Source organism: Gossypium raimondii, chromosome 13 (genome assembly GCF_025698545.1).
Source record: "Gossypium raimondii isolate GPD5lz chromosome 13, ASM2569854v1, whole genome shotgun sequence".
In the NCBI taxonomy this organism is placed as follows: Eukaryota; Viridiplantae; Streptophyta; class Magnoliopsida; order Malvales; family Malvaceae; genus Gossypium; species Gossypium raimondii.
In genome coordinates, this window is record NC_068577.1 from 75,519 (window position 1) to 91,079 (window position 15,561).

Below are 15,561 nucleotides of genomic sequence, written 5' to 3' on the forward strand. Positions count from 1 at the left end.
AAATTAAAATGATCTGTTTTCACATATCATCATCATCAGTTTTCCTCGCATCAAAATTGATATTCTTCAAAATACAAACATGGCAACTTGGGAAGCTCATCACTCTTCTACTTATAAAACGCACAAAAACTAAACTTATAGTTTATGTATTAGAATTTATTTTGTTATTAAAAGACATGATTTCATCTTATCACTACAATTTTAGTATGCAAAAAATTATGTTTAAAAATAACATATAATAAATAATAAAATATATGCTTTGAAATTAATTAATAATAATATATGAAATATATATTATTAAAATAGATTAAATTGTAAGTAAAATAAAATTTAAATACGTGAATATATCATATTAAGAAAACTAAATGAATACAATTATTTATAATAGTCATTTGTGACGCTATCTCAATCAACAATACTATTAATAAAATTAAAAAGAGTTGAATTTGACTATCAATTTCTCAAAGAGAATTTTAATGGAATTTGATGCTTTTTCGATGAAAATACGGACTAAAATGTTAAAATTTTAATCATGGTAATCCATGTTATTTTATTTCTTTGTTGACGTGGCATTTAAGATAAATAATGTTATGTCAGTGAAGTACACATGGATTGTCAAGCGGGTTGCCACACCAACATCGTTAAAAGATTAATGTTTTAATAAGCATTTTTATTTTTAAAAAACGATTTGAATCATTTTGAAAAGTTAATGACCAAATTTAACTATATAAAAAAAATAGAGCCAAATTAAGAAAAGATGCAAAATGTTGATGGCTAAATTTGACATTATGTCAATTAAGTGTAATTGGAGAGCCAATTACTCTTTTCAATTCTTAGAGAGGAGGGTGAAATTAAAAGTATTCATATATCCTATCAAACTAGGCTTATGTAAGATATTAACATATTTATACAGATCCTTGCTCTCATAGGTATGGAAGCATCTTTGACCTAAAATAACATATGCAATGGAACCCAGACAAAATCGAGTTCCTACAGAGACTCGATAAACCACAAGTAACTAAAAATTTAGAGAAAACGAGTCACCATGGAAATGGGCATCACGTCAAACACCACATGACACCTTGGCCTAAATCCTAGGCCAAAAACTATTGTTCCGATGACTTATCACTTTCCTATCGAAAAATTGATCAGAATCCAACATCGGGACAAAACCAAGGATGGTAAGGGGGCTGGTGGGCAGTTGTTCATGCCATGGTCGGCTGGAGCAGCAAGGCGCAGGTGTGGGAGTGGTTAGAGTAGAGGTTCTCGGAGGAAAAATTAGGGAAGTGGAACAACAAGCCTTAGAAACCACTACACTATAAATCTTGGGTTTTGTGAAGTGGTAGTTTCAACAACCTGGTTACTAGTTTCACTTAAAGAAAAAGTCCGCTCGCTAATAGAGTAACCACATGTTTTGTTGACGAAGACGTAGAAAAAAACAAGGAAAACGAATGACCGTCGACGGAAAGTAAATGATATATGTTTTATTTTTATTTTTTGTTGGATAGCTAAAATCAGGTAAACCCTAAAACCCAGTTATTGGGTTAAGAAAGATGCTGAAATCCATTGGATTCCATGATTAAAACCCAAAATACTTGTAGAGACCTTACTCTTGCTCCTAAGAGTAAGTCCACATGGGAAAATTATGGGGCCACACAGATTAATATTTAATCCACATGTTATGTTTTTATTGGCTATCGACGCTAAGCAAGCAATAAAAGGTACGCAGCATTCGAATCAAAATACCAGGTAGAAAAACAGAACACAAATACCAAACAAAATATGGCGACCATGTTCAGATACCAAAACGCTCATTAAGCTTTATATATTATCAGCATTTTCGCCTTGTAGTCTGGAATAATGAGGAAATTTGGCAGGAACTAAACGGTACCTAAGTTGTCTATTTAAGTCAAACAAATTTACAAACTTGCATCATTACGCACATGTATCCTTTTGGTAAGACGCATGCATTTGCATGAGGGTAAACAATTTCAAAAAAAAAAAAAAAAAAAAGAACTCCCCAAGTTTTGAGTTGCATTGGTGTATGATTACTGCTACTAACAGAAATATGTGAGAGCAAAATGGAAGAAAATACTACTCCATAGTGAAATCTTGGAATGCCACATAACCCCCGGAGGCAAGCAAATTGGTTGCCATCCAATATATGTGTGATTATGCATTTATACCGATGAAATAACATCCCGGCATCCACTTTTCGCCAGCAATTCTATGTTTCAATTAGTGGGACTGTGCTTCAAGAAGAATGTTTGTGGCAGCATTGATGTCATTTCTAGCATGCACAAGTGCCTGCCTAGCTGAGTTCTGATCAAAGCCCATAGACACCAGCGTAGCAACAGCATCCTCCGATGGCTCTATGGCTGAAGATGCAACTGCGGATGGATAGGTTCTCTGCAAACAAAAGAGTTAATGAGCTGTTATTTGGAAGAATCTGAACTTGCATCGAAAAAATTGATACAATGGGCAGCAAAACTTCATGCGTATCAGTTTCAAGAGAGAGAACATTCTGCACATCAATCTAGCTAATCTTTTACCAAAAATGTAAATCTAAAAATCTTCAGAGTTACATAACCAGATTTTGACTGCTCCACAGAGCTGAATTTGAGGGTTGATACGTGTGATCTTTATTGATGAAAATGGCAATAAGTGAATGGTGAGAGAAATGGTGGCCTTTTGAGGGAAAGAACACAGAAGCAGGGAAGAAGAACGGCATCACAAAATCAAATCCTCTGGCGAGCAAGTTATTTCCAAACAAGCAATATAAACTTCTCACATTACATTTTTATGTTCGAGCAGCACTAACTGTGATGAACCCTAATGTTTTTACCCCACGTTTTGCAAACAAATAAAAACTATCTCCACGCTGCTAATAAAGAGATTTTCCAACAGATTTAGTCAGTCAATCCATGAAGACTCCATTCTTTACCCTTCAGAACGTTTCAATGTCCAATATTTTGGGTTCTACCCTTGCCAAAAACAACATTGCTAACAGACTTAATACCTACAAAAGCTCAAAATCTCAGAATTCTCCTATAATACTTAGCATTGAGTTGGAATCCTGAAGGGATTCAAAGAGCTAATCCCATCTTCAGTGCTGATTCTCACGCTTCAGCTTAAAAGTTCAAATCTCCTCTCAAATAAGTTAGAATTTCCTACTTCTCACCCTTCTATTACAGATTTTTTCCCTTTTTCTTTATTTTTTTAATAGATCCTTTTAATAGATCCTCACTAATCATAGTCATGCAGCAATGGCAGTCATACCCATTTCACCCTAACAGAACTCCAAATGGCTGTTAGAGATCAAGTAACTCCACGAACATTTTGCTCTGAATACATAGAAGATTTCGACTTTGACCAACAAAAGTACATTCCTCAAGATAGTAGTTTCAGACACTAAGGTAAATTGCATCTAGTTACATAAATATGCAATATAAACGGTGGATATTGTTGCATCCCAGCTAACCTATAATCTCTCAGCCTTCAGAAGAATGCATGAACTTTATAGATGAACCAAGAATATATTATTGAAAATTATTGAATACTAATACCCAACACCAACCATTGAGTACAAATACTATAACAAACACACACCCATCAAGCAATATTATGAAACTAAATGTAAATCATCAAAAGCATGCTATAATAGGAGTAGTTAAACACCATAAACATTCACATGCACCATATGATGCAAGTTTAATCAATCAAATGCAATGGAAGAATATTGAGTTGTATGCAAAATCTTAGCCCTTGTGTGATGCAACTCCAACTTGGGATTCCCATCACATGCTTCACGAATACACAGTTGACAGATATGCATGTTTATGTCAGCCCGTGTAATTTACGATTAATTCTGATTCCTAGTAAGAATTGCAAAAGTGAAGCATTTAAAGAATACTTGCCTCCACTTGGCGAGTTGTGTAGGAAGGTACATTTCCTGCAAGATTCCTAGCCGGTGTTGTAGGTGGATTCCCAATAGAAGGCCAAGAAAGACGCGAAAAGAATGATGTAATAAACTCAGGGAACTGTAAGATTTTAACAAATATGAAATTAATGATCATATAAATATGAACAGAGAATAAGGCTACAAAATGGATCAAACAACTAAAGAAATGGTTGAAAAAGTGAAATAATTATATTCTAGCTCAACTCCATAACTCTTCTTTACTAGAGGAACAACAAACTTGGAATTTTTCAAGATCGTTCACCTCTCATCAGAATAAATTCAATGTCTTCACATTCAGTGCTAGACCTTTTGAATTGCAAAACATTTAATCCTTTTATAAAGAGTTGCTACTAGTTTTTCCAGTTTTTATTCTAATTTACTTGGCATCCTTATTTAACTATTACTCAATATTTATTGTAAAATTAGTCTTAATAAAGCCAAACAACATGGGAAAAAAAGAAAAGAACTTCCAAAGGATTCACTCATAAAGATAAAACCAAGTTTGAATTAAGTAAACTGAAATTTGTTGGATTAAACAATGATCAAATCCTTCAACTGGTCCCAGTACCGAAGTCAAATGTTGTACAAGAATTTCAGCAAAAATGAATACCTCTACATCTATTGAATCAATAATCCAAGAAAATTAAACCAACACCCTGAAATGAAGATGATAACAAGCTAGTTTTTCATTTCTGACAATGACATGTCAAGACAAATGGCTGGTGTGACATCTAATAATTTGATAGAATAGAGGGGGAAATGCAGAAATTGACCCCAAAAATGTTGAAGTTCAAAACCTCACATGCTTTTTTCCCCTATGTTTAGATTTCTCAAAAGACACCAAACTTTGAAGGCATAAATAATTATACCAACCCCATAAAATGCAGCACAAAGTGCATAGGCATGAAAACAAATTCACATATGCATAACTCACTACAGCTTTAAATGTAGGAAATTTGTTATAACAGACCCCAGGTCAGGACCATTCATCAATGGGTTTATACAAAAAACATAGCCACCACTGCTGAAGCCAAAATCACATTCAATCTATGGCATAGATGGAAGTCTATATGTACTCCCCACGTCTCCATCAAAAAATTAAAGTTAAAGAAGCAAAAATTTCTGAATGTCAGATTGGAAACAACCTTAGCCTTTCGGATGCGGAAGACATTTAGACGATATAAGGAACCAGCAAGGATGCCACATATCCCTGGCAAGAGAGATCTTTTCCAAGATGATAGAAGCAGCTGCAAGAAAGAAACCGAATTTTATCACTGGCCCTTGAGGTAGAAGATTAACAGTAAGCAGAAAAACTAATTACTCACTATACCTGAAGACCAGCTAGATAGATGAAAGACTTATTGGAGAAGCGAACACCAAAAATACGAAACCATGTTGAAACCGGGATGTCAAAAAAAAAGGGTACGAATGAAGCAAATATGAGGCCATAAGGTCCAGAAGTGAGCAGGTTAGATGTGGGATCTGTAAACATTAAATCTCAATTAAATTCTCTACCAGTAATGCCAATTCAGTATAGAAAACTAGTAAAGTTAACCATGCATAAAAATAACAATCATACATGCTGATGTCTAATCCGTCTTCATTAAAAACTTAAAGAAAATAAGGGAAAATCTTTTTGTTGGAAGCCGATATATGATCAAGATCATGAATTATCCAACAAGAACTTAACATTATATAACAGGTATAATCACATCAACGTCAAATGGTAGATTATTCATGGGGAAGCTGAACTTCCCACACTTGCACAAGGTTATACTCGGTATCTTCGATCATCCTCATCCAATTAACTGCTTATTAGTGATAAAGTTTCAGGGTTTCATTACTTTGTTACTTTTGAGTCTTTCGCATCTGAAGGGCTTCTTTCCAATCTTATACTCAGAAATTTTTGCTCATTATTTCAAAAGTGAGATATTCAATATTTTTGCTTATTACTAATGAAAATTCAGCTCCTAGTAATCAAATAAGAAGCAAAAAACTCCGACCGTATAATAGATCTCACTTTATTTCCACATCCAAAGAGCTAAGGTTGTTTCCAATCCCTCACAAAAAAAAAGGGGCTGTCCTTAATCTGTTACTTTTGAAATAAGAAGCAAAAATATTGAATGTACCTCCAAACTGGAGGTTCATTACTTTGTTAGTTTTGTAGATGAGTGTGCTAATGTTAAATGGCTCTATCTAATGAAAGATCATCATAAGTTCTTTTCAATTTTTTGTGCCTCTTCTGTTGAAATTAAAACTCAATTTAGTCTTTCTATTTGAGTTCATAGTAACAAACTTCAGTTTAATTTCTCTACTTCCTTAGTACCTTCTTGCATGAGAATGCTCTGATTTTAGTCATCTTGTACTTGCACTCCACAATAGGAATCCTATTAAGTTTACTTGTTTATTATTTAAATGTATGTTCATAAATGTTTTCCAGTGTACTTACAACTTGTTAATTGATCAAATACCTTTCCTAAACTTATTCCTAAAGAGTGAAATTCTACCTTATTTGAATGTTTGATCCATGTGTCATTTGTGCATCAACTTTCACAAGGTAAAAATTGGACCCTTAATCTATTAAGTGTGTATTTTCAGGGTTAATCTCATTTTCGAAAGGATATCAATATTACTGTCCAATTTTTAATAAATGTTTTGTCCATGCTCCATATTGCTTGAATTCTTTCATTTCATATATAAATCAGTTTCTCTTCCTCTACTTGCTCCTATTGAGTCCAATCGTATTGCTTATACAACAGAAGAATTCAAATCATTCTTCAAGTCTTTCAAGTTGATTATCTCATCCTAACTTGTTGATAGGTATACACCGGGAAGTAGAGTCCTTCAGTTCTGCCAACTGAACCAATCCAAGAAGAGTTCCCTTTTCCTTGGATCCTTTTCCTAGTGCTATTCCTCCTAATTTACATCTTCCTATTGGTAAACATTCTTTTATGGCTCATCCTACTTCTAACTGTGTCCTCAAGCTTTGTCAGCTTACTATTTCTCTTTTATCTCTACATTAACCTCTATATCTATTCCTAATCTGCTTCTTATGCTTTTCCCAATCTGGATTCATTAGATACCATGGAAAATGAGACGGGTTCCTTGAGGGGCAATGGTACTTTCAAACTTGTGGAATTCCCTATGTTGGTTGTAGATGGTTTATACATATAAAGTAAAATCAGATGGCTTGATTGATAGATTGAAAACTTGCTTGGTTGCTAAGAATTAAACTTACGTGCATGAAGTTGATTATTTTGACACATTTTCACCTTTTGCCAAGCATACTCCATTGTCATTGATGCATACTTTTAACTATCACTTAGTTACACATGCAAATTGCCTACTTAGATGGTGACCCTGGGGAGGAAGTTTATATGTAGAAACCACCTGATTAATTGCTCAGGCAAAGTCAAAGCTAGTATGTCATTTGAAGAAATCTTTGCATGGGTAAAAACAATCTCCTAGGGCACTGTTACGCCCGTGGGTCTGGGATTGATAGCTCAAAAATCTATTTTTAGGGTTTTGATAAAATTTTGCTTAGGTTTTATTATTCCATTCGTCCTGAACCAATCTTTATTACATAAATAGGAAACCTATTATAAAAGGACATAAATCAACAAAAATAGAAGTACAACAAAACCTAAGGAAAGAAATAAAACCGTAACCTAAACCTTAAGTAGAGAATTAAAATTAATGACCTTTCCTCTCATAGATTCAGCCCATAACATTACTCCCCCCTGGAAAAAGAGCTTGTCCTCAAGCTTGAAGTCATGATAAACTTCACAAACCTTCACAAACCCAAAAGGGATTGTGGACCTTCACAAACCTGTTCTGGTTTATCAGCACCATTGAATAAATCTTTTCAAACTCCTCACCCGCATTCAATATTTTCAAAAGTAACTCAGGAAGTTTAGACTGATTATACTTTTCCAATATAGAGTTGAAAGTTTTTTTTTTATTGGGCTTAAAGAAAAAGATGGCTGTTGGATATGAGTTTGGAAGGATCTAATGCATAGAATAAGAACCATTGGTAGAGGCTATCATGGTTTGGTTTTGTTCAGTTAGAAGGTCTACCTTCGTAAGATTGGTAGAGGCTGTCAAGGTTTGGTTTTGTTCAGCTAGAAGATCTACATTCGTATCTACCAAAGAGTTACTAATCTGTTTACCGGTCAAGGATCGCTGGCATTGATGCCAAATTGTTATGTCCATAGGTTAGGGATTGATAGTTCAACTCATTAAGGGGAGACTAAAACCTTAGCACTCGTTAGAGAGAGATTGAAATCTCTTTAAGGGTTTTGATAAAAATTCTGCTTAGGTTTTATTATTCATACACCCCAGACCAGTCTTATTACATTAATAGGAAACCCATTCTAGAAAGGAAATAAATCAACTGAAATAAATGCACAACAAAACCTAAGGAAAGAAGTAAAATCACAAACTAAGCCTTAGTTAGAGAATTAAAATTAATGGCCTTTCCTAACATAGATTTGGCCCATAACAAGCATGGTTTGGGAGGTACAATGATGTTGATATTGAATTAGGTCTTCCAAGGTGCAGAATAAACCAAGTTGTTGTCTATTGACAAACAAAAGCCATTAAAATTCTACCAGAATGCAGATGATATTGTCATTACTGGTGATGATAGGTAAAGGATACGAGCATTGATATCATATATTTGAACTAAATTTCAAACCAAGGATTTCAGGTATTTGTGATATATTTTAGGTGTAGAAGTTGCTATATCTTGTAATGGGACTTCACAATCCCAAAAGAAGTATTAACTGGACTAGTTGACTTACTTTCTGAATGCATTGTTAGGATGCAAGCCTTTTGATGATCCTATTGATCCCAAAACCAAATTATTAGCTAATCAAGGTGATGCGTTGACTGATCCAAATTGTTATCAGAGATTGGTTGCCAAGTTGAACTAGTCAAGCAACTCTCCTCATATAACCTTAAATCCAGCATTTCATGAAAAAAACTAAACAAAATAAGGTGGATGGTCATCTAGTTTGAGACAAACTCAAATATAATGTAATCTGCAATCAATGAGATTCATGGACCAATTACAACAATTGTTAATGAAGTCTACCAGGTTCAAGAGTAAGATATATTTGCAAAAGCAGGGTACATATGACATTTTGCTCCAACTTGGGGGATAGTATTAAGTACTTAGGTTAAAGGGTAAATTAATCATTTGTACAATTCAATGTTCTAATATAAGTACATGGGAGATTACTACATCAAGAGAAGCTAATTTTTCCCATGTAACAATCATTGGTTATATATCTAGTAGCCAAAAGGAAATGACAAAGAATTAAGCATTCTAATTCATAGAATGAAACTGAGAACCTATTCAAAAGAATTCCTTAGGAATTCCTAATTGTCTATGGGGGCTTCTTTACTTCTTTCTTTAAGGTAACTTTAAGATGAATTAAGCACTCCTCTAGTAGCATACTTATTCATTTGGAAAAGAATTTTGAAACTTGACCAAGAAAATATTACCAAAAGAAAAGAAGAGACTAGACAAACTGAGACAAAAAGAATATAAATAGTTAAAAAGATCGATGTCACATAGATTTAGATTAGAAAATAAGGGCATAGAATGATATGACAATGCATACCTTTAAGGATAGCTACTGCCATAACCTCAAAGAGGAATGAAGCCATTACTGAGAACAAAATAAAAACCTGCATAACCAAGGCAGACAAAATTTTACGTGTAGGAATTGGGAAAAAAGTACTTTAGCTTCTAAGGGAGTATGAGCTGCCAATACTAAGGAAATATAAGAATATACCATTTTGTAAGTCAAACAGAGAATGTCTTCAATTGATGATATCCACTATTATATGTGAAATTTATGAGTACTACCATCAAAATCTATTGATGACTGCTCATTTTCTTAATTTAATGCAAAGCTACTGTATAGAATAACCCCTCTAGATGCGCTACCGATAGGTTAAGTGGCTGAGTAATTTTTATAACAACAGATAATTCATCTTGTTCTTGACAACCTAAATTTGGATTTGGATTTCAAATTCGGAATGTAATATTCATACATAAATGATCAAAGACTTGTGATCCAACAATTTCAACAAATTAACATTACTAGTAGGGAACTATAAGATTTCAATTTAAATTCAAATAAATATTTTTAGTCTATTATGCAAAGAATTAATTGATATAATCAAACTATGTAAATAACATCTTTCTCTGCCTCTCCCCTATTGCTTCCATCTCTTTCTCTTTGATTTATAAAAGCCTTATGAAACTCAAACTGACTCTCTCTGGGACTCCAATTTCTTATCTAAAACACCAAAAGTTCAAAAGTCAACTAGAGAGTTGATTGAGCTTATTAAGGGAAGAGATGAGATCAAAGAAGTTAAAGATTAATTGAAATATTGAGTAATCAAACATCAAAGATTTAAACTTCACGACGGGTTTGCTTAAAATGTACTCATTGTTGGTTAAAGGACAAACAAAGAACTTGGATTAAAAACCACATTCAAATTTTCAAAAACCAAAGCATGGGATTCACATAAGCTGGTGATACAAGCTAGTTGAGGATTCTTAACAACTTCACCTTAAGCAATTTGGGCACCATTACCAGTTTCTTCTTGCATCACAATTCATGAATCAAATAAATTAATCTTTTGGATGGTAGTTTCTCAATCAGAGTATTTGTTTAAACTCCTATAATTGATTCAATAAAGAAAGAAAATATATGAATTTGGGATTTTTGCATATTCCCCGACTTCTTTTTACATACCAAATTGTCATAAAATTTCGTAGCTTAAAAAAAACAGATTGTTGAATACTTTACTCTTTAACGGTTGATAACTTAGAAAAGCAGACAAACCTTACATAATGTTTTAAGCCTAGCAGTTAAAACCAAAAAAGGATGGATATGTTCAAACATGGAAAAAACAAGAAACGGTTTATAAATATTAACCGATTAACAGTCCTTCACTGAAATCAATATAGACAACATCAGAACAGGAGTTTCAGAAAATAATCTCCAGCCAAAGAAGTAAACAAGTAGTAGAATAATATTGAGAACAAGGCGTATTGTAGGTGATAACACTACTTGCTGGAACAAAAGTTTGAGGAGTTGCCAATGCTAGTAGAAGGTGAATGTAAATTATTGTATCTAGCTGAAACTGATTTCAAGGGATTTTCATCATAAATTCCCTTCCTTCTTTGGAGTTTTACCCTACTTCATGAAGAAAAAGAAACTGAATCTGGCTGGTTCCAATTTCTGTGGCAACAGATGTTTCAGATACAATAGATAGGAAGAAAGGGAAGAAGAGGGATGTCAGGGGAGGGAGAGACCAGAACTTGGAAAGTAAAAGGAAACATATATGATTCACTATTCAATTGCAAATTAGTCAGTAGCTAAAGTCAAATGAAAATCATACATGCACTGACTATTCCTTATTTATTTTCATTTTCCCCACCGGAACAAATGCATTAGTCCAGTCACAAAAGCAAATTTTTAAATAATGTGACTGAATAGACACTTAAGAACAACAGAAGTCAAATTTACTTTGTCATTACCACATCTTTACTAGTGGTAGGGTCCCAAAAAATTTCACCAATATTGGTATGAAGCTGGCCCTAGTTCCATTCTGATTCGATACAGGGCTGCCCTGTAATACAGCAGTTGTATTGGCACAGCTTGGGCATTTCCCCTAAGATCCTACTCCAGCCAATATGCAAACTTTCCTACTTTTCCAAATCTTGGAAGAGAGTGAAATAAGGGGGAAAAATCAAATCCATATCAGATGTTTCTGTTAAATGGCAGGGCCTCTCCTAATATGGTTCAGAGTATTAGTAGTACAGTTTGGTCACTGCAGTTTACTTCACTACACATACATTCTATAATAATATTTTAACTGTCTGAATACTAGGTACAACATTAAGGAATACATAAGACAAAAAAACAGAATGCTCCAGTATAAATGCCACAATTACTCACAGAGTACTTATTGGAACCAATTTGTCGCTCAAAGACCCTGAAGTAGTACAGTAGATAAAGTCCAAACATCAGTTCTGGTGTAGATGAAAAGGCAAAGACTGATGTGATTAACTTCCATATGCTAAGTTTTGTGAAAATATCCTGTCACAAAGATGGAACAACCAGTAAGAGTTATACACAATTAACCTAGAAGATCACATTTCATCTTTGACTCCCCAAAAGTAAATAAACAAATGCAATGCCATTCGACTTAATTTTGGTGATGAGAGATCAGACACGTACACCATGGCATGACAAACAGTTACTTTACCAGCATTTAATTTTATTATATATTTTGCAGTTTTAGAGCAGAGTTAAGACCAGACCCCCTCACCCACCTCAAATTACCATAACTTTACTATTTGGCTTTCTGGACAAGAAATCATATCACATTACCCCCCCCCCAGCCTTTTTTTCCCATTTCAGAGACAAGTAAGCTTTTGGAAATGGAAAGCATACTTCCTGAATTTGTTTTATCAAGCATATAAATAGATGCGCTTAAGCTAGGGAGAGGCAAAATTTAAAAAGTACACCATTCCATTTTATTTATCTCAAATAAAATGTGATAATTTTTGCACACTCAACTAATAACGAATCGAGTAGCATTGCAACCCTTCTTTAAATGTTTTCGAAAAAATGTAGCACCAATTAATTCAATACTAATTATTATTCCTAAATATGGACATAAGGATGATTATAGTAGTACAATAATATTAAGCATATATTGAGACATTCAAAGAAACTAAAGCAGGCTTTATTGTTGAATGTAAGCCTGTTTTCCACTTGAGCTCACTACTTCAAAAGCTGCTTCTATATCATAATTTTCTACTTCATTTATATTATTTGTGTGCATCCTAATTAGCTTCTGGGATATGGTCTTAAATATAGCATACAGCAATGCGTTGGTATAGCCAAAACTATCAGGTAAGGAAAGATGTAGTTTGTTGTTGAAGTTGTCTGTCTTACAAGATTATTAACAATCGATGAGAAACCTGAGTTTTGACAACGTGTTAGACTATATTGTCCTCCGGTTCACAGAATGTCAACAGATAGCAACCTCTACTTGGTATGTCAATTCTAAACTTCAGTTAAATCAGTGACAAAAGAATACTTGATTTTGAGCCAACTTATTAGGCCAAAATAATAAGTTCTAATAATTGAATATCACCCACATACTTGTTCTCTTATAAGATGAATTTCAGGTATCTTAGTATTTGCATTGCAAAAATATCTAAACAACTGATATCCTCAGCGCAAGACTAAAAGAAACTAACTAAAAATCTATGAAAGATCTAATGATGAGCAAACAAGAAAACTTAGAAATCATTTTCATCTTACCAGCCCAACAGCAATGGTTGCTCAAAATGAACTCTTCTAAATCAGTAGTTGATGAATAAAAGGGTAAAAGAAAGTCAAGATAAAAGAAAGTCAAGATCTACTTGATGCATAGATAACCAAAACAATTACGGGTTCAATAAAAGATCCACTTTAAAACCAAAAGAACAATCATAAATCTCTCATTCTTTACACAAAATCACAGGACAGTTCTTTTTTACTTCAATTTTCAGAAAAAGCAAAAGTCAATCCTAGTAAATTAGAAAAAATAGAAAAACAACTGCTTATACTGAAATTGAAATGGTAGATCAAAGATGCATTACAGGAAAACCCTAGAAAATAGTTCACATAAAAAAGAGAGTACGAATTTAACACCGAAACTGAAGTTAAAGAGGGGAAATTCCAGGGGATCAAAATCCATAAAATTAAAAAAAAATCGAATCAGATTCAAAGCGACACACTACTTAAACAAGGGGGTTACCTGATAGGACAAACCGAGCTTGAAAGAACGACCTTGGATCCCAAAGAATACAGTGAAGAGGGCAGATGCAATTACAAAGGTTTTGGTCACCGGAGCATTATCTGCAGCCAAATAATCAAAATAATATACAATTAATCAAAGATTTCAAGGGAAATAGGGAATAAAAGAAGAAGAAATTGCACGCACTGAAACCAGAGGGGCCGCCGTTCATCTTTGGAAATGGGGAAGCAACGACCTCTGTATTTCAAATTTCACACTTTCTTTTTGGTCTTCGGTTTAGAACGGAATTACAGAACTGAATGAATTCTCTTTCTATTCATTTTCTAGTTTTCCTTTCTCCTTTTTTTTTTCTTTTTTCTTTTTTTTTCCTGATGACGGCTCTCTTTTTCCCTTTTTTTTCTTTTTTGAAAATTGAAAATTCTCTTATCTTTTTTTTAATTATTATTTTCCAATTAATTTGTAAAAAAACAAATCATTCCTATTGTGATAAAATTACCATGGGCACCCTTATATTCGGACTCAAATTTTATTTTATCTTTCTACTCAAAATGAATAAATTAGTCACTGTACTTTAGATAAAAAAGTAAATTGATCATTTTTTAAAAATTTCATTTATTGTTATTATTAAAAATTATTTTATGTACGTCAGCGTGAGGTACGTGTGGCACATATCATGTCATTGTTTGGTTATCTTGTTAGCCATGCTAGTTTTTAATAATAAAAATAAATTAACTTTCTAATAGAAAGAATCAATTTTTTATCTAATCTATAAGGACTAATTTACTTATTTTTGAATAAATGGAGCAAAATGTAATCTAACACCTTGTACAGAGAACTCCATGATATTTTTACCTTTCAATTGCGAGCGAAGTCTTGACTTGTTGAGAGTTAAAAGATATATTTTATCATTTGTAGGTTTTTTATTAATTTAATTTTATAATATAGTTGGTTCGACGATAATTTATATTTATATTATATTTGTTAATATATTATCTTTATAATACAGAAACTTTCAAATAAAAAATTTATTCCAATTAATCCCACAAAATGTCTATTATACTAGTTTTATTTTCAGATGTGTTATATGTGAATAGATTTTTATTTTTATTATTTAATAAAAAATAAATATATTGAGTTTATAATGATATATTATAATTAATAATAAAATTGTACCTATTTGTTTATCCATTTTCTACTCAAATCGTCAAAACAAAATTATAGAACAAAATATTTGTGTAGATTGAAAAGTTACTTCATTAACAATAGTATAAGAACTTAGTAACAATGCAATTGTATTATGAACATCGATAATGTAACATCCTCAATACGTTTGTCGGGAACAATGGTAAACTAAGAGCAAATGTATTATAATTTGAGAAGGTTATAAAATAAGAAAAGAATTATCGGTGTTAGCAGAGAGTGAAGATAGATACTGAAAGTAATTGAAAAGACTCGTATGGTGTGAGAAATTAATTGAGTATAAACTAAATTGTAAGAAAATAAAAAGTGTTGGGGTAAAAGTGTAAAAATTAAATTATAAAGAATAATATTGGAAGGAAGGAAAAATAGGAAGGATTAAAAGAGTAAATATACTAAAAGAATGATGGTAATATGATTCATAAATGAAATTGTAAAGAAAGTTAGAAGGGCAAAATAAATTTTAATTAAATTAATTAGATATTTTGATGGAATTATGTAGAGAATTCTCATCATTTTCTCTCATTCCCACGCACCCTCTTTATCTCCATCTTCTCAACTTTTGA

General features: G+C 32.9%; 1 protein-coding gene across 1 annotated transcript; it reads right to left on the reverse strand.

The window, feature by feature from the left end:
* Positions 1–1,800: 1,800 nt before the first annotated feature.
* Positions 1,801–14,186, reverse strand: LOC105783257 (rhomboid-like protein 20). Its single transcript, XM_012608601.2, has 8 exons — positions 13,985–14,186; positions 13,799–13,899; positions 11,944–12,084; positions 9,589–9,655; positions 5,292–5,443; positions 5,107–5,208; positions 3,918–4,040; positions 1,801–2,409 (listed from the first exon to the last, which is right to left on the reverse strand). The coding sequence occupies exons 1-8, from the start codon at positions 14,007–14,009 to the stop codon at positions 2,239–2,241; spliced, it is 882 nt and encodes a 293-aa protein (XP_012464055.1). The 5' UTR covers positions 14,010–14,186; the 3' UTR covers positions 1,801–2,238.
* Positions 14,187–15,561: the final 1,375 nt, after the last annotated feature.

What these genes read in the sequence shown, in the direction of transcription:
- LOC105783257 (XM_012608601.2), bottom strand. Translation starts at nt 14,009, where the DNA reads ATGAACGGCGGCCCCTCTGGTTTCA. An exon ending in TCCGCATCCGAAAGGCTAAG is followed by an intron (nt 4,041 to 5,106) that starts GTTGTTTCCAAT and finishes AAAATCTTACAG; the next exon opens with TTCCCTGAGTTTATTACATC. An exon ending in ACACAACTCGCCAAGTGGAG is followed by an intron (nt 2,410 to 3,917) that starts GCAAGTATTCTT and finishes TTTTGTTTGCAG; the next exon opens with AGAACCTATCCATCCGCAGT.